The 26,102-nt window shown below is 38.2% G+C and overlaps 1 protein-coding gene across 3 annotated transcripts in view; it reads right to left on the bottom strand.

Annotated features, from left to right (window-relative positions):
- The window catches only part of elmo2 (engulfment and cell motility 2), a 36,134-nt gene that overhangs the window by 3,388 nt on the left and 6,644 nt on the right, over positions 1–26,102 (bottom strand). For 2 of the 3 annotated variants that reach the window (XM_016253737.1, XM_016253738.1), the window contains exons 8-20: positions 22,414–22,565; positions 19,507–19,585; positions 18,942–18,992; positions 17,682–17,804; positions 16,043–16,162; positions 14,683–14,787; positions 14,152–14,260; positions 10,796–10,932; positions 10,542–10,705; positions 6,908–7,020; positions 6,704–6,811; positions 6,531–6,613; positions 6,040–6,117 (exon numbers count right to left, since the gene is read on the bottom strand). In XM_016253737.1, coding sequence (XP_016109223.1) covers positions 6,040–6,117; positions 6,531–6,613; positions 6,704–6,811; positions 6,908–7,020; positions 10,542–10,705; positions 10,796–10,932; positions 14,152–14,260; positions 14,683–14,787; positions 16,043–16,162; positions 17,682–17,804; positions 18,942–18,992; positions 19,507–19,585; positions 22,414–22,565 — 1,422 coding nt within the window. The remainder of the gene's footprint in view (positions 1–6,039; positions 6,118–6,530; positions 6,614–6,703; positions 6,812–6,907; positions 7,021–10,541; positions 10,706–10,795; positions 10,933–14,151; positions 14,261–14,682; positions 14,788–16,042; positions 16,163–17,681; positions 17,805–18,941; positions 18,993–19,506; positions 19,586–22,413; positions 22,566–26,102) is intronic. The other variant, XM_016253739.1, reaches the window with a different exon arrangement.

Here is a 26,102-nt window from a genome sequence, read left to right on the forward strand (position 1 = left end):
ATATCCATATTCAAAACGTAATAATCACTTTAATCTAGCTTGCGTACAACAGTTGTACACATAAGCAGCTCTGGGCGGATGACGTAGGACGTCGGCGTTGTGCATGCGCCGCTCAGAAGTGACGAACGCGGAAGCGCAGCGGAGAGATGTTTTTTTTTTTGTCTTACAAAAACGCATCGATTCGCTACAGGAGGCTTTTGTCCACCCCCCGGAGCCGTGTGAGGCACTTTTTATTATGGATGGATGTGCTTTATTTCACTTCTTTTGGACTGATGAACTGCAACACCTGCTGACTGCCATTAAACAGCTTGGATGATCAAAGACAATTTTTAATATAACTTTTTTAAAGTTTAAATGGTTTAAAATGATTAAAATTAGGGCTGCGACGATAAATCGATGCAGAATCACTTCGTGGATGGATTCTGAGATCTTCCGAATGCATCGCGGTTCTCTTTGGAATCTATTCTAAGCTTAGATTTTAACAGCAGATGGCGCTCTAATCTAGTTTTTATCCACACACTCAAATGCTCACGAAGAAGTGCTGAAGAGCGCTTGTGCGTTCGGCTGAGTCATGTAATTTCACCTTGGCTTAGAATGCTTTTATGACACGAGATTAACGTAAACACAGCCCACTGTGAACACCCTTGTAATCTGCTTCAACCTTTTCAAATTTTATGAATGATTATTTATGTTCAAGTGTGTGCAAGGATTTGAAAACAAGCAGAGTATGGCTGTTTCTAAAGCATGCAGTGCCATCTGCTGTTCAAAACTAAGCTCAGAATCGACTCGAGAAAGATTTGTGATGCATTCGGAAAATCTCAGAATCGATGCTGAATCATTTCTCGATTCGTGATGCATCGATTTATTTTCCCAGCCCTAATTAAAATGTGTATTGTTTCCTTTTGTTAACTAAATGTGTATTAACACTGTTTGTTTAAAATCTCTTCACCTGTGGGAGTATGCCAGCACACAGAAGCGTTCTTTGTTTACATTAGTAAACATACATTGTTACAGCTAGTTTTAATGTAAAAGAATGTAATTAACTTAATAAACTATAAATCATTAAGACTCAAGCTTCATATCAATATTGACTTATTTTTTCATGTACTTAACTCCTGACATAAATTAAGAAATGACTGTCACTGTAAGATTCAAAAACTGAAGCTTTAGTGTTTTTGGTTTAGTTTTGTCATGGCCACGATATATTAATTTGTGGGAATGTGATAATATGTCAGTATCGCAAGCTCACTCTTGATTGAAACGAAAATAAAAGCAGCGTTGAAAATAAATTAGTCAATATGGCCATGGAAAATATGTATTGCAACATCATTGCTTTTGCATGGTTTCATTTATATTTTGCATGCCTTACCACCACAAGCACTCACAAATCTGGCAACCAACTGGACATAATTTCCACACGCAATTGTGTTGCAGACAACATTTTGGTAAAACTCCTACACACCTCTGACCACTACTTCATAACATTTAACTTACATCTTGCTACCTGTGAGCCTCCAACCCCTCTACCAGTTTCCTTTAGACGAAACCTTGGTTCCCTTTCACCCTCCCATCTTTCCTCTGTAGTGTCCTCCTCTCTTCCCTCACCCACACATTTCTCATCTCCTGATGTGAACACAGCAACTGACACTTTGTGCTCCACTTTAACTTCTTGTCTGGATAATATATGTCCTCTCTCCTCCAGGCCAGCACGGGCTGCCCCTTCTAACCCCTGGTTATCCGATGTTCTTTGTAAGCATCGGTCCAAATTCAGGGCAGCAGAGAGAAAATGGTGCAAATCAAAAGATCCATCAGACCTGAGTACGTATCAGTCTTTGCTTTCATCTTTCTCTGCTGAAGTCCATACTGCCAAGTCTTCATATTTCCACAACAAGATCAACAGCGCATCTGACATGCATAATCTCTTCAAAACATTAAATTATCTCCTCTGTCCCCCTCCACCATGCCCCACCACCTCCTTAACAGCCGATGACTTTGCCAAATTCTTCACAAACAAAACTAGAAAAATCAGCAGCCAGTTCTCAGCTCCACACACACAGGAACTCAAACCAACCACATCTACTGCTAAAACTCCCCTCTTCTCCTTCTGTCCCCTCACTGAGGCAGAAGTATCCAAACTTATCCTCTCCAGCCATCCTACAACATGCCCTCTAGACCCAATCCCCTTACCCCTTCTCCAAGCACTCTCACCAACACATCTCTTCTCACAGGCACTTTCCCCACTGCATTCAAGCAGGCTCGGGTAACCCCACTTTTAATTTTTGGGTTTAATAAATAAAAAAATAAAAAATCTTTAATTCAAATTAAATTTGAACCAATCCCTACAGGAATTTACAGAATCAATTAATTTTCACATTATTTGCATTCTTGTTTTTTTTGTTTGTTTTTTGCATTTCCACAATTGTTCCGCAAAAGAATGGTAATCTGAGAGGAGGAAAGTAATACTAGCTAATAAAAATCCATAAATTAATATATGTTCAAGTGTTTCACTGTAACATACTGGCCGTGAAAAAAATGCTTGCAAATATTATCACAATTTGAGAAAAGACAGCAAATTCAGCCCTTTTAGGCTGAAAAATCTGGGGGGAAACCCAAAAAAAAATGTCCCTTAAATTATATCATTACTTATTTAACAGAATAACCAAATGGACGTTAACCAATCAGGTTTCAGCAGTGGCCTTTCAACTGAGACTGCATTACTGTCAGTCACTGAAACCTTGAGGATTGCGAAAGCTAATTCCAAATCATCAGTTCTCATTCTACTGGATCTATCTGCCACCTTTGATACTGCGAGTCATCAGATTCTTCTGTCCACGCTCTCATCACTGGGCATCACAGGGATTCCACTTTGCTGGTTTGAATCCTATCTCACTGGTAGGTCTTTCAAGGTGGCCTGGGGAGGGGAGATTTCCAAAGCACATCAGCTGGTCACTGGAGTTCCTCAGGGATCAGTTCTTGGACCCCTCCTCTTCTCCATATACACAAAAAATCTTGGTGTAATCTTCGATGACCAGCTGACTTTCAATGACCAAATTGCAAAAACTGCTCGATCTTGCAGGTTTGCATTGCACAACATCAGAAAGATCAGGCCCCTCCTAACGGAGCATGCTGCACAACGTCTTGTCCAGGCCCTTGTCATTTCTCGACTGGACTACTGCAATGCTTTTCTGGCTGGACTTCCATCATGCACATTCAGACCTTTACAAATGATTCAGAATGCAGTGGCACGACTGGTCTTCAACAAAAAGGGCAAAAAGGGCCCATGTCACACCTCTCTTTATCTCCCTGCACTGGCTCCCGGTTCCAGCTCGCATCAAGTTCAAGAAGGCTTGCATATAGAACAGCCACAGGCTCAGCACCTGCCTAATTCCACTCACTACGAATCTACCTTCCCTCCAGAAGTCTGAGATCTTCTAGTGAGCGACACCTTGTGGTGCCATCACAGAGAGGCACAACATCACTTTCTAGAAAAGTTTTCGTTCACCGTTCCTGGCTGGTGGAATGAACTTCCCACCTCTATCTGGAATGCTGATTCCCTGACAATTTTCAAGCGACACCTGAAAACGCATCTCTTCCATCATCATTTGACTTCATCTTGAAAAAAAAAAAAAGCTTTCTCTTTACTTAACCTCTCCAGCTCTCCCTCTTCAGCTTGTATTACTCTGAACAATGCCTGAAACTTTGTATTGCAAGCACTTCCTGCGTTTATTTGCCTCTTTATGATGAATTGCTTATTGTATTTCTCAATTGTAAGTTGCTTTGGATAAAACCATCTGCTAAATTAACTGATGTAAATGTAAATATAAAAACTGAGCAGTGTTTAACGCTGATGGTTTTGCTGTAACCTGCATCATGTGTTTTTCTTATAATAATTACTTAAAATGAATTGGATAATTGACACCTGAAAACGCATCTCTTCCATCATCATTTGACTTCATCTTGAAAAAAAAGCTTTCTCTTTACTTAACCTCTCCAGCTCTCCCTCTTCAGCTTGTATTACTCTGAACAATGCCTGAAACTTTGTATTGCAAGCACTTCCTGCGTTTATTTGCCTCTTTATGATGAATTGCTTATTGTATTTCTCAATTGTAAGTTGCTTTGGATAAAACCATCTGCTAAATTAACTGATGTAAATGTAAATATAAAAACTGAGCAGTGTTTAACGCTGATGGTTTTGCTGTAACCTGCATCATGTGTTTTTCTTATAATAATTACTTAAAATGAATTGGATAATTGGCCTCTATTTAGCTAGGAACACACACTAAGAAACATGATATGTAACGCATACATGAGTTTTGTTGTGGTTTTGCTGGGATAATACCAGCACCCAAAAGATCCACCAGCACACCAGCATTCCAAGCCGGTCCCAGCCTGCCAAACATACTTATGCTGGTGACCAGCAATGCTGGATTTGTCAGCAGGGTTAACTGTCAGGGATGGGGAATGTTTAAGAATTAACACACTGGCATCATGTCACTAGTGGGGTGAACAAAGATTGTGGTGTAGGTGCATATTAGTGATACCTGTGATACAGGCATTAGATCCTCACATAAAAAACAAACATTTCTAATGGAAAAATGTTAATATTTTTTGTTGATTCACAGCCCTAATTAACAACGCATAAATAGTTTAGGGTCCTTGAACTTCTGCATTTCTGTCTGCTAAATTAATTGATGTAAATGTAAATATAAAAACTGAGCAGTGTTTAACGCTGAAGGTTTTGCTGTAACCTGCATCATGTGTTTTTCTTATAATAATTACTTAAAATTAATTGGATAATTGGCCTCTATTTAGCTAGGAAAATTAATTGGATAATTGGCCTCTATTTAGCTAGGAACACACACTAAGAAACATGATATGTAACGCATACATGAGTTTTGTTGTTGTTTTGCTGGGATAATACCAGCACCCAAAAGATCCACCAGCACACCAGCATTCCAAGCCGGTCCCAGCCTGCCAAACATACTTATGCTGGTGACCAGCAATGCTGGATTTGTCAGCAGGGTTAACTGTCAGGGATGGGGAATGTTTAAGAATTAACACACTGGCATCATGTCACTAGTGGTGTGAACAAAGATTGTGGTGTAGGTGCATATTAGTGATACTTGTGATACAGGCATTAGAGCCTCACATAAAAAACAAACATTTCTAATGGAAAAAATGTTAATATTTTTTGTTGATTCACAGCCCTAATTAACAACGCATAAAGAGTTTAGGGTCCTTGAACTTCTGCATTTCTAACAGAACTGTGATTTAAGTACTGTTTTCGAGACTCGCCTCGTATTTGCTGGGTGCCACAAAGTTGAGAGCCTCGTCAGGATCGTAGAGGACGGAAAATGCCAACTCTAACACTTCCTACAAACACAGCACCATTCAAACACATCAGTCATACATACATAACAAAGAAACAGAATATAGAATGTGTATGGTTTGGGAGTTGTGCATTCTGTTTCATAGCAGTTTTACAGATAGTACTGCTTTAAAATAAACTAAACAATTCCTTAAGAGGAGTAAAACCTTGAGAGGAACCAGATATATATTTAAATAAATATGCATGCAATATTACCATATTAACATGTTTGTTTCATAAATGCATTATTCAATAATGATGATGACGTCAGTGATTAATTGTTTATTTGAGGGACACAAGCTTAAAAAAAGAAAAAGAAAAACACCAGCATTCCAAGCCGGTCCCAGCCTGCCAAACATACTTATGCTGGTGACCAGCAATGCTGGATTTGTCAGCAGGGTTAACTGTCAGGGATGGGGAATGTTTAAGAATTAACACACTGGCATCATGTCACTAGTGGGGTGAACAAAGATTGTGGTGTAGGTGCATATTAGTGATACCTGTGATACAGGCATTAGATCCTCACATAAAAAACAAACATTTCTAATGGAAAAATGTTAATATTTTTTGTTGATTCACAGCCCTAATTAACAACGCATAAATAGTTTAGGGTCCTTGAACTTCTGCATTTCTAACAGAACTGTGATTTAAGTACTGTTTTCGAGACTCGCCTCGTATTTGCTGGGTGCCACAAAGTTGAGAGCCTCGTCAGGATCGTAGAGGACGGAAAATGCCAACTCTAACACTTCCTACAAACACAGCACCATTCAAACACATCAGTCATACATACATAACAAAGAAACAGAATATAGAATGTGTATGGTTTGGGAGTTGTGCATTCTGTTTCATAGCAGTTTTACAGATAGTACTGCTTTAAAATAAACTAAACAATTCCTTAAGAGGAGTAAAACCTTGAGAGGAACCAGATATATATTTAAATAAATATGCATGCAATATTACCATATTAACATGTTTGTTTCATAAATGCATTATTCAATAATGATGATGACGTCAGTGATTAATTGTTTATTTGAGGGACACAAGCTTAAAAAAAGAAAAAGAAAAAGACATTAAACAACAGAGTCATGTCAGATCTTTCTCCCTCTATACCAGTTCTGCTCAAAAGTGCGCTGGAGAAGATGAAGTAAGTGAAGTAAGTAACCTTGTTCTGCTTGAGTGCGCTCTTCTCCTTCATGTGCGGACAGTCTTTCCCCGTCAGCACTGCTTTAATGTCCGACACGGGAACTGTGGGCCAATGACAGTGAGTATGAATACACTGTGCAACACATGATGTGAATAATATTCAGTGGTTTTATGTCACGTAAGTGCGCTCACTCTTATCGGTGAGCAGTTCAAACGGCACTTCACCCTGCGGAGACTCGTCCAGATCTCCGTAGTGCAGGACTTTGTGATTTAACGACAGACGGCAGAACCAGAACTTCTCTGTGAGAGGAACCAAAGATCATTAGAAGAGGAAATTCACATTACAGAAGAAATGCGCAGAAGCGGCTGTCATGGGCAGATGTGAGCTTTCGGCACCTTGTCTCCGTCTGTTGCCGAGTTTGCGAAAGCAACTTCCCTCACACAGACGATTGAGTCGCTGCTGTTTGATCAGCTCCAGAATCTCTGGCTGGATCCGCTCACGCAGCTCACTGACAATCAAGAGGAAACACACTTGAGACCAGCTGATCCTCAAACTCAGATATACTCATATGAGCATTTGGATTGGTTGGTCGCTCCTCCTCAGTACTTTTGCCTTGTTTTCCAGTGCAGATGTCTAAATATTCTTAAATCAAGATCCATTTCCCTGAGAAGCAAAATGACAGAAGATAATAAGTCTTGTTTTCTGCAAAACTGGTCAAAATGAAGTGAGCTTTTTATTAAACCAAGAACAAATATCTGCCAGTGGTCTCAGAAAAATAACTCAGTTAAGTAATTTTCATAACCCACTAACAGATATTTGTTCTTGTTTTAAGAATAACCTCACTTCATTTTGACCAGTTTCGCAGAAAACAAGACTTAAGACTGTTCATCATTTTGCATCTCTAATATCTTGATTTAAGCAGTGTTGGAAGGTTACATTGGAAATGTAATCGGTTACAGATTACAAGTTACCCTATTTAAAATGTAATACATAGTGTAACTATTTCAATTATTTCATTAATGTAACTGATTACATTTGATACATTTTTAATTACTTTTTCTAAATTTCTAACAAATGTTTTCAACTCTTAATAATTTTCAAATTTTTAAACCAGGCAGGGTTAACCTAGCAGTAACACTCAACACTAAACTCAAGATTATAGCATTTTAATTTTAAAGCACAGCCACCACAAAATCAGACTTCTTTTTACTTTCAAATCGTTATGATTTTTTATTTAAAAATTTTCAGCACTGAAACACATTTTTATCACTCGCCATGGTGGCAGCTCTTAAAGGTCCCATGGCATGAAAATGTCACTTTATGAGGTTTTTTAACATTAATATGAGTTCCCCTAGCCTGCCTATGGTCCCCCAGTGGCTAGAAATGGCAATAGGTGTAAACCGAGCCCTGGGTATCCTGCTTCGCCTTTGAGAAAATGAAAGCTCAGACGGCCCAATCTGGAATCTTCCCTTTATGTCGTCATACGGGGAAAGGTTACCTCCCCTTTCTCTGCTTTGCCCGCCCAGAGAATTTGGCCCGCCCATGAGAAAATGAACTACCATGCGAGGCGAGCGCAATATATTTTTTTCCTCGAGAGACATCATGGCTTACAAACGAGCGAAGCATGGCAGTTGCCCCGCCTCTCTCCTCCTCATTAGCATTTAACTCTACAGACACAGAAATGGCACTAAGGAAAGCTCATTGTGGGACTGGCTTGTAGTGGCTGAAATTCTGCACCAAGGCTGAATTTCGGGAAAGAGACTTCAGATACAATACTAGGGACCACTTAGGCCTATATAAAAACATCATGTCATGGGACCTTTAAGACAGGTTGTAGCCTAAAGCTTTCAGCGGCAATGTGGATTGATGTAATTGGCAGACGTGGTGCGCTGCAAATTCAAACAAGAGAACCAGTCAGAAGCATCAGAACAGCATTGCTTTACTAAGCAGCCTTTAAATGGCTGGAGGGATCGTGCACATCAAAAACAGGCAAAGCAACAAATTAATATTATTCAACATATCCTAGCTTTTTACAGAAAATATTCAGATGTAACACCCTTTGTAATCGTTACCATTTTCATAAGTAACTGTAATTTAATTACACATTTTTTTCTCAGTAACTGTTACTCCCCAACACTGGATTTAAGGATGTTTAGGTATTTGAATTGGAAAACACAACCACTGAGAATGAACATCATTTTTGTAGTGCATGCAAGATTTCATGCCATGACTATGAGTTTAATACTTTCTGCTCTGATTTAAAACCTTTTAAGGCCTTACATTGTGGAAGGGTAGACCTTTTTAAGACCCATAGAAACCCTGTATCGAGAAACTATGCTTCTAATCACAGGTTGAGAGTTGTAGGTCCAACCCCACATCGCTCCATTTCATGCTTACTTTTAAAATCATAAAGACCTATAATTTGGTTTAATTTCCTCAATGCATTAGCGGTTTATAACTCAGGCATGTGATCAGCTAGAGACAAAAAGGAAGGAAAATCTGACCATCCCCCAAGTCACGCCCACAAGCCACGTCCCCAGCACTTATTATTAAAGATATAATATATTTGAGCATATTTAAAGATATATCTTATATTAATACATACTATTGTCCTGTAAAAAATAAAAAGCAGCATTTAATAATCATGATAACAATATAATACAATATATTATAATAAAAGTACTATAATATATTATAGTAAAGTATATAGAATTGTTATTATTATTAAAGTACCTGCCAAAATTTTGGAAACATTACAGTTATGAATGATTTTGAAATAAATATCTTCTGCTCATCAAGGCTGAATTTATTTGATCAAAATAAAGTTAAAAAAAACCCCCAGCAATATTGTGAAATATTATTACAAATTAAAAAAAAAAGTTTTATATTATATATTATAAAATGTAATGCTATTCCTGTGATGCAAAGCAGAATTTTCTTCATTACTCCAGTTTTCAGTGTCACGTGATCTTTTAGAAATCATTACAATTTATTTGACTCTAAAAGAAACATATCTGATTATTATTTATGTTGAAAATAATTTTGCTGCTTAATATTTTGTGTGGAAATGGTGATACACTTTATTTTTCAGGATTGTTTGATAAATATAACGTTTAATGAACAACATTTATTTGCATTTATCAAATATATTAATTAAATTTGTTAATGCATTTATTAAATAGAAATCATTTTAAATGTCTTTACTCACTTTTTATCACTTTCATGCATGATGAATAAAATGATTAATTTCTCTCTTTTTTTTTATTTATTTGAAATCTTATACAAATGTTTGAGTGGTATCATTGTTTCCACAAAAAATATTAAGCAGCAAAACTGTTTTTAACATGGATAATAATGAGAAATGTTTCTTGAGCAGCAGATCAGCATATTAGAATTATTTCTGAAGGATTACGTGACACTGAAACTTGATTTATAAACGTTTCTAATGACGAATGTTGCGTTCCCAAATGCAAATTAAAGTGGCTCAAACCAAGCGCATCTAGGAGTGAATAAAAACTAAAAACAGTACTGTCACAAACAGTACTGTAACAGCAGACATGTAGCACGTCAGACTACAGCCTATTATATAATTACTTCACAACCGTTGCGAATGTTATGAAGAACCAGCGATCTCAAATTCTCACCGCCATTCATAAAAAGTCACCGGATCGAGTAACACGTTTCAGCGCTGATTCTACTCGCATTTGGTGCTTTGAATCATTTGAACACTTCTAACTGTCCTGTAGATGGCGCCGCAAGCTCGTGCAGCGCTCTCAGGACCATTCCGTCCATGATGTTTTACAAAACAATCTTTTCGTAGTTTATTTAGGTAATATCTTCAGGCCATTTGCGCGATTCCAATTATCATGCAGTAACCAACCCCCACCCAAAAAAAACCTTGGATCTACGCGAAAATACGGAAATCTGTATTAATACGGAAAAATCACATCCCTGATAACTACACGATTGACTGATTAGGAGATCCTTGATCTTGAATACAGCTTACTGATGCAGTTGCTCTTTACTCACATTATAGGAGGCGACTGGAAGTCGTCCTGACTCATTCTCTCTGACTGACGCAGACGCAGGATCTCCGAGTAGCTTAGACTGCGCAGTTTGACCCGCAGCTGCTCCAGAGACGGCGGTTTCATGGCCAGAGCTCTAGTGATTTGCTCCCGCACCACCGTCATCACCTAAAATACACACACACAGAGTGTTCGCTGACACAAACACACGCACATGAAACTGTCTGTCCTCTAGCAGACACTCTCACTAACACACACCTTGTTGAAATCTTCTGCAGTGGCCCTCATTTCTTTCCATGTCTTATTGAGCAGCTGTATGCAGACGCAGAAAAACTCTTCCCAAGCATGCTCGTGGGTAAAAAACATGGGATGGAAGTCGTTACACCCTTCATTCGCTGCAGAGACAAGACAAGTTTACATCCGCATTTCCACAAGCCTCTCTTTATATGACTGTCACAGTACATCACAGCAACACACACGTTACAGAAACATTTGTCACAGTGCAACTTAAAAGTGTAACAAAACTGGATACTGGATGACATTAAAACTTTTGCCTGCTTCACACGGAAAGTTTATTTCCAGTCTGCTTCATCACACCTGCCTGTGTATTTTCAAGTGATCCTGAAAAGCTTAACTAACTGGTTCAGGTGTTTGATTAGGGTTGGGAGCTGAACTCTGCAGGACAGTGGGTCCCCACAAGCAGGGTTGAAGACCTCTGGATTAGCGGTGTGCGATATACAGTGGGTACGGAAAGTATTCAGACCCCCTTAACGATAATATCGTAATTGTTGTTTTAACAATGTGCGATTTTACGTTATCGAGTATATCGCAAAAGCCAAACAAAACACAGAGTACACACTTACATTGCGTGATGAAGACTAGTAGGTTAGACTAATGTGCATGCGCATTTACAGTCCGCTCTTTCACTGCATGATTCAGTCTATTAAAATGCATTTAGAATGATCACAAAATTCAAGATACGGGAGCAGAAAATTTATGTATTTATATAATTTCATATAGTTAAAGAATAGCAGATGAAAAGTAGGATATTGATTTTATACAACAGTTCAGTTAAAAAGAGGTAAATATTAAGACTAACGTTTTATATACCACATTGCCTGTTTTTGCTCTATTTCGCCAACAAAATTAATTCCAAACAAAGCACCATTTTGCATCACCGAGAAACATGATGGTGTTTAGTTTCTGAATGAATCGCCCGTTTAAATTATTTGTTTCAATAGCAATGACTCACTTATTAACAGTGACTTTCTGCCACCTACTGGCAGTTTTAATTTCACATTTAAAGTACAGTGGAATGCGAAAGTTTGGGCACCCCTGGTCAAAATTTCTGTTAATGTGAACAGTTAAGCAAGTGGAAGATGAAATGATCTCCAAAAGGCATAAAGTTAAACATGAAACACTCTTTTGCAATATTTTAATCAATATCCATGTATTGTTTTAGTTTTCTACAATTTTTGAGTGAAAAAGGGGAAAGCAGCACCCTGCAAAAGAATGGGAACCCCAGGAGACTTGAGCTCTCAGATAACTTTGACCAAGGTATCAGACTTAAGGTTAGCCTGTTAGGGTCATGGCTTGTTCACAGTCATCGTTAGGAAAGGCCAGGAGATGCAAATTTCAAAGCTTTATAAATACCCAGACTCCTCTAACCTTGTCCCAACAATCAGCAGCCATGGGTTCTTCTAAGCAGATGCCTAGCACTCTGAAAATGAAAATGATTGACGCCCACAAAGCAGGAGAAGGCTCTAAGAAGATAGCAAAGTGTTTTCAGGTACCAATTTCCTCAGTTCAGAAAGTAATTAAGAAATGGCAGTTAACAGGAACAGTGGAGGTCAAGATAAGGTCTGGAAGACCAAGAGAAATATCAGAGAGAACTGCTCGTAGGATTGCTAGAAAAGCCAGAACCCCCGTTTGACTGCAAAAGATGTCCAGGGAGATTTGGCAGACTCTGGAGTTGCACAAACATGGCCTTCATGGACGAGTCATCAGAAGAAAACCTCTCCTGCGTCCTCACCACAAAATTCAGCGCCTGAATTTTGCAAAATAACTTTTACACAAGCCTGATGCATTTTGGAAAGAAGTCCTGTGGACCGACGAGGTTAAAATAGAACTCTTTGGCCGCAATGTGCAAAGGTATGTTTGGAGAACAAGGGGCACGGAATTTCATGATAAGAACACCAGTCCAACTGTTAAGCATGGGGGAGGATCTATCATGCTTTGGGGTTGTATTGCAGCCAATGGCATGAGGAACATTTCACAGATAGAGGGAAGAATGGATTCAATTAAATTCCAACAAATTCTGGAAGCAAATTAAACACCGTCTGTAAAAAAGCTGAAGTTGAAAAGAGGATGGCTTCTACAAATGGAAAATGATCCTAACCACACCTCGAAATCCATGATGGACTACCTCAAGAGGCGCAAGCTGAAGGTTTTGCCATGGCCCTCACAGTCTCCTGACCTAAACCTCATTGAAAATCTGTGGACAGACCTCAAAAGAGCAGTGCATGCAAGACGGCCCAGGAATCTCACAGCACTAGAAGACTGTTGAAAGGAAGAATGGGCGAAAATCCCTCAAACAAGAACTGAAAGACACTTGGCTGGCTACAAAAAGCGTTTACAAGCTGTGATACTTGCCAAAGGGGGTGCTTCTAGGTACTAACTATGCAGGGTGTCCAAACTTTTGCTCCGGGCCCTTTTCCTTATCTGTTATTTTGAAAATGTAAAAGATGAAAATAAAAAAATTATTTTGTTTAAAATAGACTATAAAGGGAATGTGTCATCTGTAACATTATGCCTTTTGGAGATCATTTCATCTTCCACTTGCTTAACTGTTCACATTAACAGAAAGTTTGACAAGGGGTGCCCAAACTTTCGCATGCCACTGTATCTTTTCATTTTTTAAATAATTTCAAACATCAGTACTCAAGGTTTAATGTTTAAAATATCAAAACATTATTTATGCATTGTAACGGCAGGTTACAGCATCACATGTCTAAGCTGCATTAAACCGTGTGTAAATACATCTAATGCCACAGCTTCTGTGTTTCCTCTGCATTGCAAAGATTAATTTTGTTGATACTGATTTCATTTGCTTGGTAAGAGTCCAAATGTCTTATAATTCTAATTGACTAAATAATGTAAGAATTTGACTAAAAAGATGATGCACACTTTTAGAAACAAATAGTTTTATAAAGGTAAAAATGCCCATAAAAGCTAAAAATCAACTTATTGGAAAATATTAATTTTTATCACTGCTGTGAACTGACCACCACACAGAATATGAAGAATATCAAAACTTTAGGAGTCAGCTGTCAATGGTAGTCTTTAAGATATCAGCACAATCAGCAAAATATTGTCTATTTATCATTATCGATAAAATCACAGCAAATATCGAGATATAATTTATTGTCAATACCGCATACCCCTACTCTGGATTACAGCAATAATGTCTGTAGGATGAGTGAATGATGAGAGAATAATAATGATTTTCAGGTGGAAATCGCTCTGGATCTAAAGCTGCTGTAATTGAGCCTCCGAACAAAGTCCAACTCATTCATCAGTGAACTGAGGAATCGAAAAGATCGCAGAATACTTACGCAGTTCTCCAACCTGGAGAATATCACACAGCATGCGCGTCAGCTCAATGGCAGAGCGGCCAAATGGACACTCATGTTTATCTTCTCGACTGCAGTTTTCTAGAACAATCTGCAAAACAAAACCACAGTATGTATAGGCCACTGACATGTGGATCATTTTTATGCTATTTTATTATTATGTTTTTATCAATAGAAAAGGTGAAAGGGGACATAGGAAACAGAAGGGAGAAGAGGAAGGGGATAGTGGATCACAAAAGACACAAGCGCATGAGCAGCACCACACTACATGTTCCACTGAAAAGAAAGGATAATCAATGAACTTTTGTTCTTTGAAAAGTGATTCAAGATATATATACGGTCATCTGGGAGAATAACCCAATATTATAATGTATTATTATTATTGTAGTGTAATTATTATAGCTGACCCTGTTTTACATAATTACTTTCACTCAACAATTACAAAGAGGACACTGTGCTTGAGAAAATACATAGAAAACAAAAGAGATGAGAGTTATGGATGTGTGTTCTTACTCTGATATATGTGTCCTGATGCACTTTGGCAAGGTAAAGCATGTTGTCTAGTGCCAACATTCCCGGGGGTGTCTGAGTGAAATCCATTGCAGGATTCACAGGATTCTGAGCACAAAACACAATGCACACATCAGCACATGGCTATCACCAATCATTATCAAACCATCACATCAGCACATCAACTTCACTAGTCATCGTCAAACCATCACATCACACATATCATCACATGACTATCACCAATCATCATCAAACCATCGCATCACACACACATCATTACATGACTATCACCAATCTTCATCAAACCATCACATCACACATATCATCACATGACTATCACCAATCATCATCAAACCATCACATCACACATATCATCACATGACTATCACCAATCATCATCAAACCATCACATGACTATCACCAATCATCATCAAACCATCACATCACACATATCATCACATGACTATCCCCAATCTATCACCAATCATCATCAAACCATCACATCACATGACTATCACCAATCATCATCAAACCATCACATCACACGTCAAATTTACCCGCTATATAACGCATGTATTTTCGTGCTGTCATTTTCTTTCCGCTTATGTTTGAACATTGTACATTTCTAGGCTTTTTTTCTAGGTATATTTTGATTTAGCAGTTATGAGTTTCATAAATAAAGTCAAAATGACTAAAAAATAAATCCGATCTATATAATAAATAAAACATTTTTTTTTGATTACCCAAAGTTTAATGATGTTGTTCTCTTACTCAAACTATAAATTATATAACTAAACAAATTAATACATATTTAGGTGAAGCTGTGCACTTGAATTTTTCATTGCATCATCATATGCAGTGTGGTGAATTATTATTGCTCATTATTGTCTATAGGCTGTTTTAGTCATTCATAGCATGGGTTGTCTTAATATATTGATTAATGACATTGTATTATAATATTAAACCACCCAAATATTTAGGCTACTACCTTCTAATTTCCGTTGTCAGTGCAGACTTTTTTTTTTTAGCTTAGGCTACTGACCGTTATGGATTAGTGTAGCCTGCATTAAAAAGTCTTGAACATAAAACAGCAGAATAAAACTATAGTTGATGACTAGACAATCATTTCATGACTCTAGACACTTCTTTGTGAAGACAGTAGCATAATACAGTAAAATAATATGTTATTTAGCCATATAAATACAGTTGCCATGTGCGTGGGTAAAATTTACCCGCTGGCACTTTTAGGTATACAGCGACCTCTGGCAGTTCTAATGTTAACCAATCACATCACACACATCAGCACATCACTACATTTTGAAATGATCACAGGTTATTACATGAGCAAACACTCATCACTCACAGTGAAGCCCAGCATCTTGTAGTCTTTAGTGTAGATGGCTTTCCTCTTTTCTGTTCCACTGGGATCATTGTCTCCATCAAACGCAATTCGTCTGAGTTCAAAGATGATATCTCTTTGTGTCTAAATATAAGAGAGGTAAGAATATAACAAGAATATTAAAGCTGCAAGCAGCAATGAAAGGGCCCTCACACCTGGGCTCACCGCCACTCGGTGGCTTTAGGAAAACAGCTAACGGTGGGCAATATGAATTTAAAGTGATAAATATAGGAGGAATATGTCAAAGTCATTTATATGTGCCAAACTTCCTACTGCCAGCTGGTGGCGCTATGACTGTAACTGAATGTTGGAATGTAGATGTCTCTAGACCAGGACTTTTATCAAATCTGTGAAGTCTGGTGCAGATTGAACATGGTATGTTTGAGTTAGTGTAAAACATGACATTTCCTGTTGCCAATAGGTGGCGCTATAAATTATAACTGAATATTGGCATGCAAATGTTTTCAGGCCAGAACTCTTATCAAGCATGTCAAGTTTAGGGCAGATCAGACACTGCATGTTTAAGTTAGTGTCAAACAAGTCACTTCCTGTTGCCAGTTGGTGGCGCTATGACTATAACTGAATATGATCATGTAGATGTCTTCAGGCCAGGACTCTTATCAAACATGTGAAGTTTGAGGCAGATTGGACATTGTATGCATTAGTTACAACTAGGGCTGTCGCGATAACCGCAATATCGCAATACCGCGCTGTTGACCAGCAAACCGCAGAGGAATGCAAGAACCGCAGCAACCATGATTTTTGCGTGTTATCTTTTTTCATAAGGTTATGCCCTTCTCGTTTTACACTTCATGCATGTGGACTGAATATTAACCAAGTTAGTATTGATAACATAATGTGTACCATGCTGATTTGTACAGAGGCTCCGTAGATTTGCACGTAAAGCTGCAGTCCGTAACTTTTTTTGGTTAAAAATGACCCGAAATCAATATTTGAGCAAGTACATAACCAGCCAGTGTTCAAAACTATCGCCTATGCATATATATATATGGCGATAATACCGCTTATCGCGCTATTGAGCCACTCAAAATCACAGCGAGGTAAATTCCCTCACCGCGACAGCCCTAGTTACAACAACTTCCTGTTTGATGGCATTCATAGCATGGCATTTACAGGGTTTCTGTAGGATTTTTAAGCTAAAATTTAAGACCTTTTTAAGACATGCACAAATAAAATTTATACCATATGAGCGGGGTAGGGCAATGTCTATAGTACCATATTAAACTGTAAAATTACTGTAAAAAGCATAACTTAAAGTTCAGATACAAGTTTTCACAAAAACAAAAAGTTATATAAAATGATAAACTTTACATTTCAGCATTTAAACCATTTTTAAGAAAACAGATGAGTCAAAAGTATTAGTTATTATATTAAGTTAAACAATTATTATCAGTAAATTATTGTATAAATAAATAAAATATCTATTTATGTTTCACTCGGCAAATACTTAACACTTGACGCTCTGCATTAATTCAACTGTCAACCCAATAAATACATTTATTCACTTGAACCATACATTCTGCTCCCTCTCTAAATGTCAAGTCAAACATTTTCAGTCTTAAAGCAATTGTCAATCACTTGCCTGGTCATTTGGGTCCATTTTGGTCATCATGTGTTCCTCCAGAAGGTTGAAGGTCAAAACCTGAAGCACGTACAGCTGATGTGCCATTTCAGCTTTGACCGGTCGATTCCCTCGGATGATGTGCTAGAAGGCAAATTTAAAAGGACAGACCATCACTGCTGTTACTCGCAGGGGTGTTTCCTAAAACAACACTCTCATTATCACACTGCTCCTGAAGAACTATAAACTGATGTTTCTATACACACACTACTGGGCATACGTTCTGTGGAGAAGACAGATCTGATCTGTATTCCATCAAAAGATGCTCATTGAGCATTGATGGGGGGGAAAAAACTGTCACGATTTACTAAAAAACATGCAGTGAAACATTAGCCATGAAAAGCTTTGGCCATACTTAGGCCTGTCACGAAAACAACTTTTTGTTGTGCGATATATTGCCCCAGAAATAATTGCGATAAGCGATATTATTGTCATTTTAAAGACCATTTTATGCCACAGAATATATAATCATAATGTAACAGCATAATAATAATGCAAGAGGGCCTACACACTTCCAAATGACAACAAACTTTTAATTTTTAAGAATATTTAGATCATGGAAATTAAGTATAACATTTTAGATACCTTAAAAAACCTGAATAAATTATAAATAAACATTTTCTAACAAAATGTTAGAGATTTTATGGAGATTTTTCCATCTGCAGATTTTTCCCTGACCTTCTTTTCTCTGTAAATGAAGGGTGCACACTATTGCTGAGAAACACAATCACTACTCAGCAGTCAGATGTCCGTATGCACAAAGGCACAGATCCCTAAACAAGACCATATCTGCAGATGAAACCTTTTGTAGAAGCATCTTTTCATTATGTACGAGAAGCTGCAAAAGACACAGGTGCAAGTGGAATGTACAAAACACGGTGACATTAATTTTTAAGTAAATATAATGGGTATATAATCGATATATTGATTATTGCGACAGGCCTAGGCATACTTTTTGCTGCTGACCTTACTGCGTATGCATTTGCAGGAGTTTCCGCATCACACATAACATTTACAGGAGGAGAGCATTTAAATGAATCATGCAAGGTGATTTACTGAGGTTTTTAAGTAAGACACCATCACTTCTGGATCTGTGTGCTCTGAATCTGCAGTTCCTCATTAGCAGAAACATTTAGCAACTCTGTCTGAAAGTGTTTAGCAAGTAATAGGATACCAGTAACAAATGCAATCTGATGGCATTACGTATGGATTTACACTTACATTGAGTATGATGCCACGGAGGTGTTTCTGAGCCAGTGTACTCGCCATCTCCTGCCATAAACACACACATCAGCTGGTCTGTGAATGTCTGAGCCAGACTATCACCACAAACACACAGCACAGACAGAACCACGGCAACAAATACACAACAGACTATTGAGTTTTGCGAGCATCCAACACATTGATTGATGAAGAAAGTCACAATTGTTTCATTCCTGAATGAACCTCAAGTTTTGAACAAATATTGACTGTAATATCAGGACTAATTAAATGCTGCTTGACCAATAAGATATGAGGACTGTTGTATACAAAAGAATAAGTAACTACACTTTGGTTTTGCTTTTTCTTTGTGTGACGGTTTCCTACACTTCTGTTTTTTGCTGTTTGAAATGTCTGACTATTATAAACAGACTCACTGAATGCTACAAATTTGTTACTTTGACATGTTAATAGATCTGTTACACTTGTGAATGATGGTCTGGGAACACATCGCTCAGGTTTGTGTCATTCCTGATGTGATTGGACCTTTCAAGCAGCAGTGAGTTGGTTTTGTGTGTGTGTGCACCTGGCGTCTGTCCTCTGGGGTTTTGAGGAACAGGGCGTTGATGAGGGCAATGGCGTACGTCTGGATCTCCTGATTGGACCTGCAGGGATGATCGTACACACACACAGTTAGAGGTATCTTGCTCTTGAATTCCAACACTTCTGGACTCTAGACCATATGTCACTCTCTCATGTCTCCAGCCGACTGGAGCTCGACCTCAGGAGACGAGAGGGCCACGTTCAACCGCCACCATCACTGAAGGTACAATACAATTACACAGTTTTGAGTGATGAGCTCTTGAGGAAAATAATTAAAAGGGTCATGAAATAGAGAATCAAAATGTTCTTGATATTTACCCATAGGACGTAACTCTTCAACTCCGCGGTAAAAATATGAATGATTGCGTTCTACCCTTCTGAAACGCCCAGATTTGTGACCCTGGACCACAAAACCAGTCATAAGGGTACATTTTTTGAAATTGAGATTTATATACCATCTGAAAGCTGAATAAATAAGCTTTCCATTGATGCATGGTTTGTTATGATATGACAATATTTGGCCGAGATACAACTCTTTGAAAATCTGGAATCTGAGGGTGCAAAAAAATGCATAAATCTAATACTAATCAAAAATTAAGTTTTGATATATTTATGGTAGGAAATGTACAAAATATCTTCATGGAACATGATCTTTACTTAATATCCTAATGATTTTTGGCATAAAAGAAAAATCGATAATTTTGACCCATACAATGTTTTTTTGGCTATCGCTACAAATATACCCCAGCAACTTAAGACTGGTTTTGTGCTCCAGGGTCACATATGAAATCAAATACTTAACATGCGTCACTGTCGTATGCAATCAAGCAGGAGTGTTATGAACAACTCCTGACTGTTTATCAATCACAGGAGCGATACTGCTGTTGGATAAAAATGTCGAGTAACATCGTCAAACTCTAATGTGCGGGGACCTGACGAAGACAGACAGAGATGCAACAAAAGAAACAAAACGGCAACCAAGAAAACAGAGAGCAAGAACAAAGCAAACAGGAACAACAGCAACCTTTACATACAACAACTGACAAAGCAACAAGGGCTATATACACATATATAGGTTAAAAATCTAACAAGACCCACTTCGGTGTTGGGTAAGTTACTCAAAAAAGTAATGCACTACAAATTAAATGACTAATTACTTCTTTAAAATTTGAATTTGATTACATTACTGATTACTACATTTAAAAAGTAATCGGATTACTAATTACTTTACTGTCAAGTTACTTTCAAGTTTACTTTTCAAATGATCAAACCTAAAAAATACACTACAAAGTAAAACTCATAGTTCTTTCATTAATTTAATATTGACTGAAAAATTACACAAGTATTATTTGTATACGCCCGCAATATCAACAAAACTTAAAAACAAAGCAATAACAACAAAGAAGAATGCGATGCGACGCAGCTTAATGGATCTCATTCTGATTTGTCATTTATTTTTACTTATATTAGTGTTATTGTGACATAAACTTGTACACCTTCACTTGTTGAACTTTTCCCAAATTATAAAGCCAGACTGAAATATGTGAAATCGAGTGCAACATTTTGAAATATGATAGGCAACCGTTCATTGCATCTAAATGTTGTAGGACTCGTCTGCATTTTAGCTCGCATTCTCTGGTGATTTATTAAAGGGTATACTGACGCGCAAAACATGATTTTTACTTCTTATTTTTTAACACTGCATTTGTAACTGGAGTAACATACTTTTATTGACTTTAGTAACTGTAATCAAGTTACATAAATGTAAAATGTAATGCATTACATTGCTGCGTTACCAGAAAAAGTCATTAGAATACAGTAACGTTACTGTGTAATGCATTATACCCAACTCTGACCCACCTGATAAACAAAATTACAAGAAAGACTACAAACTGAAACAGAACAGCAAACAGAAAGCATCCCTTTTGGAAATTAACCGTGACTTTGCTACATTAACCATAGTTTAACCATGGCATTTGTAGTGGAACTGTGGTTACACAAATGGTCATCAATACGCCAAAAAAACCATGGCTACTAAAATAAATCCAGGGTTGATTTTCGTAAGGATAACAAAAGTCCTCAGACCACAAACAGGGAACATATAATGCTGACGTTGTCCTGTCAGTGGATGTAAAGAAACTGCGCCTCCAAGATCTTTGCATGGCTTTCCTAGCATTACAAATTCATGGCTGAAGTTTATTTTTAATGACACTCCTGAGCAACTTCACAACTCACTGTTTCCTGAATTATTATTACACATGCTGCCACTTTTTAAACATCTTTTATTGAACGATACGGCAGTGCCATGCATTTTGTCCTCAGGGGACATGCAGAACATTTAACACTATTAAGTCACCAAGCGTATCACTGTATGAGTGCTGCTAATAAAATCAGTACATTCCAACACATGCACTTTTAAAACAATATGCTAAAAGTTAAGCAATTAGAATGCTGAAACAGACTGTTGCTGACGTTTTTCTTCGGTCTCTGGCTCAAACACGCAAAGCTCTCTCACAGTGCTTGCCATCTCAAGTATCAAAACACACGACACACTATAAAACAGAGCGTGGATGCGGTGTGACGAGGTTAGCCAATCACAGCAGTGACCGTTTACTTCCGTTTCTGCAATGGAGTCATTTCACAGAGTGAAATTGAGAATGGAAAATGGTAATTTATCAATATTGGATATATAAACTAACATTGAGAAACTGCATTTCATGATCCCTTTAACAGTCCTGTGATGTTTTACTCTAGGTGTCCAGTCACAGACGCGGCCCTGTCCTCCTGTCAGTACGTGAGTGTGTGTGTGTGTGTGTGTGCGTGCAGGAGAGAGGCACGTGACCTGCGCTGCGGCGAGTGTGTGCGTGTGTGTGTGCGTGTATGTGCTCACACTTGCAGGTGTGCGATGAGCTGTGCCACAGGGGTCTCCTGCGCCACCCGCTGGTACAGGCTGTGGCTGTTCAGCACCATGCTCTCCAGGATGGCCAGTGAGCGCTGCAGAATGGACACGTCCACCATGGGCTGGTTCACGTATCCCGCGATCTGTCACACACCACACGTCAATCACATAATTGACATCATCATTCACCACATCAGCTGCAATCTTCCAGACAATCTAACTGAACACTGACAACAAATTCATTTCCTTTTGGGGTCAGTAAGTTTTTTCTTTTTTGAAAGATAAGTCAAACGATTAATCGCATTCAAAATTATTTTTTTTGTTTACATAATATGTGTGTGTGTACTGTAGAGCTGTCAAATTTTTTTTTTCAAATTTCGAATATTCGTCGAATTTAAAATAAAAATCCATATTTGAATGCAAAAAAATTGCATTCGAATTATAGGTGTGCATTAAGGAGGCAGCCTTATCAGCGGCGCACGAGATGCGATGACAATGTAAGTGTCATTGTATTATAATGTTTTTGGTAGCCTATCCAGTTGAAGCCACTAGATGCGGCGCTGCTGCGTTGTTAATTATGTGACGACACTTTCGGTCGTTTCTTGTTTGGGTCTGTGTCTTTGCAGGTGTCCGGCTGATTGCTGCGTGATTAGGAACACTGGTGCGCAGGTGGTTGATCCTCTATAAAACATCTCTTTGCTCGACGGATCAGTGTGCTCTTGGTTGGATCCAGTGTCGGCTCTCCGGTATTTTGTGCCCTGTCTTTCTGGACCAAGTCGGGTTCAATAATGATCCATTTAGGTCTGACGGTTAAATAAATGTAAATGTTTTTCAACGCAAATGCACTTGTCTTTCATTTTTGGAAAGCCCTGGGATTGGATTCGCTGGTAGGATTAAGCGGCATGTCCTTTTGGTGTATGTCAAATTTTTGAGCAGATCGGTGGTTGGAGCTGAGTCTCAGGAGCACGCCGAGGTTTGAGGGAATTGCCGATTTAATTGGTTGTTCATCTCAGCTTATGGTATTTGGTGCATAAAAACCCGCCACTGTATGCTTTAAGATTAGGGTCTACTTAGTTAGGTTTATGTATAGGTAGGCTGTGAAACTTAATATTCAGGGCATTTTTTTTTCTCTCTCTCTCTTCCTTTTTTTTTTCTTTTCGTGTTTTGACAGCTGTGAAGGTAAGGATTTGAGTTTTAAAAGAGTTTTGTATAGAATCATTGATTGAAATTGCTGAATTATTAAATATGACATCAATCGAAATAAGTGCATTTTTTGAAAATCCATCTGAGCAAGTTTTAAATCCGTTAACGAAAGATCAATTGATTGAAATTGCAACACATTATGATATTGTCCTTTCTACGAATGATAAAAAAATGGAAAGAAACTATTCCAACTGTTGTAAAAGTGGCTCTTATAAATAAAGGAATTATGTCATCTGCGGCATTGATAGGGTTGCCGACTAGTGTGCCTTCTTCTGTAACTTTGACTTTTGAGCAACAAAGATAGTTAACACTTCTTCAATTGGAACATCGTAAATTAGAGTTTAACATGGAAACCGAGAAACGAAAATTAGAACAAGAGACCGTATTGGCACAGCAGGCCTTAGAAAATTAGATCTACAACAACAACGTTTGGACCTTATGAAAGAAGGAAAGGTAAAAACGGTGATGAGTGATGGCGACTTGTATGAGGGGGCAGAGAGTGGGCCGCTTTCTGCTAACTTTAATGTTGCAGTGAATTTGCGGTTGATGCCTTTGATTACCTTTTTCGTATTATTCGAACGAGTTGCAGACAAACAAAATTGGCCCGAAGCTGAACGCTCCATAATGTTACAATGAGTTCTGACTGGCAAGGCGCAGAAAGCTTATTCTGTTTTAAGATGGGCTGATAGTCAAAATTATGATAAAGTTAAAAGTGCGGTTCTTAAGGCATATGAATTGGTGCCAGAGGCGTATCGCCAAAAAAACGTTCTACTCAAACGCATACGGAATTGGCGAGTGAATTGGAGTTGTTTTTTACGCGTTGGTGTAGTGCCTCGGCTGTCCAATCATATAAAGATCTTGTTGATTTAATTGTTTTGCAGCAGTTTAAGAACACATTGCCAAATCAAACCGCTATTTATATTGCTGAGGGTAACGTATCTACTGCAGCGGAAGCAGCAGCTTTAGCGGATGAATATGATTTGATACATAAATCGTGTGTTGATGCTAGCCGCTTGAAAGATGAATGCAGTGAAAAGGGTACATCTTGTTTCATGCAACCTTCCAATATGTCGACTGCCACACGTTACACGTTTTCTGATAAAGCTGATTCGGCTTTAATCTGTAATTATTGTTTAGGTCACAGGCACTGCAAAAAAGATTGTCCAGTACTTCAAGCAAAAGGTCGAAACTGTTATACATTGGCAAAGCCTACAGCGTTGGCTGCTTCTGTTCCCATAGCTGGTGGCTTGATTCCCTCTTGTTTTACGGCGAGTGGTAGAGAACTGAACGAAACAGCCTGTTTGAATTCCAATTTTTCACCTTTTGTCTCTGATGGTTTTGTGTCTCTCCCAAAGGGTGAGAGAGTTCCAGTGAAAATTCATCGGGACACTGGCGCATCTGCCTCATTCATTTTGGAGTCTGTATTACCTTTTACAAATGAAACTTTTACTGGGGATTCGCTGTTAATCTGTGGAATTGGATTAACTAAAATGTCATAGGGTTCTTTTGTATTCCAATTTAATTCAAGGACAGGTTGAATTGGGAGTGAGACCAGCTCTTCCAGTAGAAGGAGTTTCTGTTATTTTGGGAAACAATCTGGCTGGAGGACGGGTTTGGAGTGAGTTGCCGCCACCTTTAATTGTTTCATCTAAACCTATGTCCGCTGAAGAGATTGATGAGAGTGTGCAGATTCTACCTGATGTTTTTCCAGCATGTGTGGTTGCGCTCACTGCCAATCGATCAGCTGCAACTACTAAATGTGTGGAATCCTCTCCGGTGGGTGGAGGTATTTCATGTCTTTCTGGACCAAGATGGGTTCAATAATGATCCATTTAGGTCTGACGGTTAAATAAATTTAAATGTTTTTCAACGCAAATGCACTCGTCTTCTCCTTATTTGTAGTGACCCTTTTGGGGTTGCAACAATTACAAATATTGCGGGAAAAGAGAACATCAATGCGGAGAAGATGTTGTTTACGTCAAAACTGAAACCAAGCCGTTCACACAGAACGCATATTTCGCACATTTTCTAGAGGGACATATATCACCTTTACACTCGCATCTCGCACAAAGGATGTCATTTATACACTAGAAAGCCATGTAAAATTAATGCAAGTCCAACTTTGAAAAAACATCTCGAGACTTTATGGCGGGGATAGTCATGTTATCTTTGAACAGATAGTCATGTTATCTTTGAAGATACGTGCATTAGTAATATTTTGCTCGATGCGCCCTCTTGTGGCCTCAGAAGAGAAGCCAAAAGCTTTTCTTCACCCTAACTGAAATTATGCATTTTAAATTTGAATATAATTCGAATTTTGATCATATTTAAGTACAAAATTCGAATTTAGTTTTTCAGCCATTTTGACAGCCCTAGTGTACTGTGTATATTATGTATTTATAAACCCACACACATACAGTATATATTTTGAAAATATTTACATGTGTATATATTTATATTCATATAATTTATATTAT

This window comes from Sinocyclocheilus grahami, unplaced genomic scaffold (assembly GCF_001515645.1).
Source record: "Sinocyclocheilus grahami isolate Dianchi unplaced genomic scaffold, SAMN03320097.WGS_v1.1 scaffold1199.1, whole genome shotgun sequence".
NCBI lineage: Eukaryota > Metazoa > Chordata > Actinopteri > Cypriniformes > Cyprinidae > Sinocyclocheilus > Sinocyclocheilus grahami.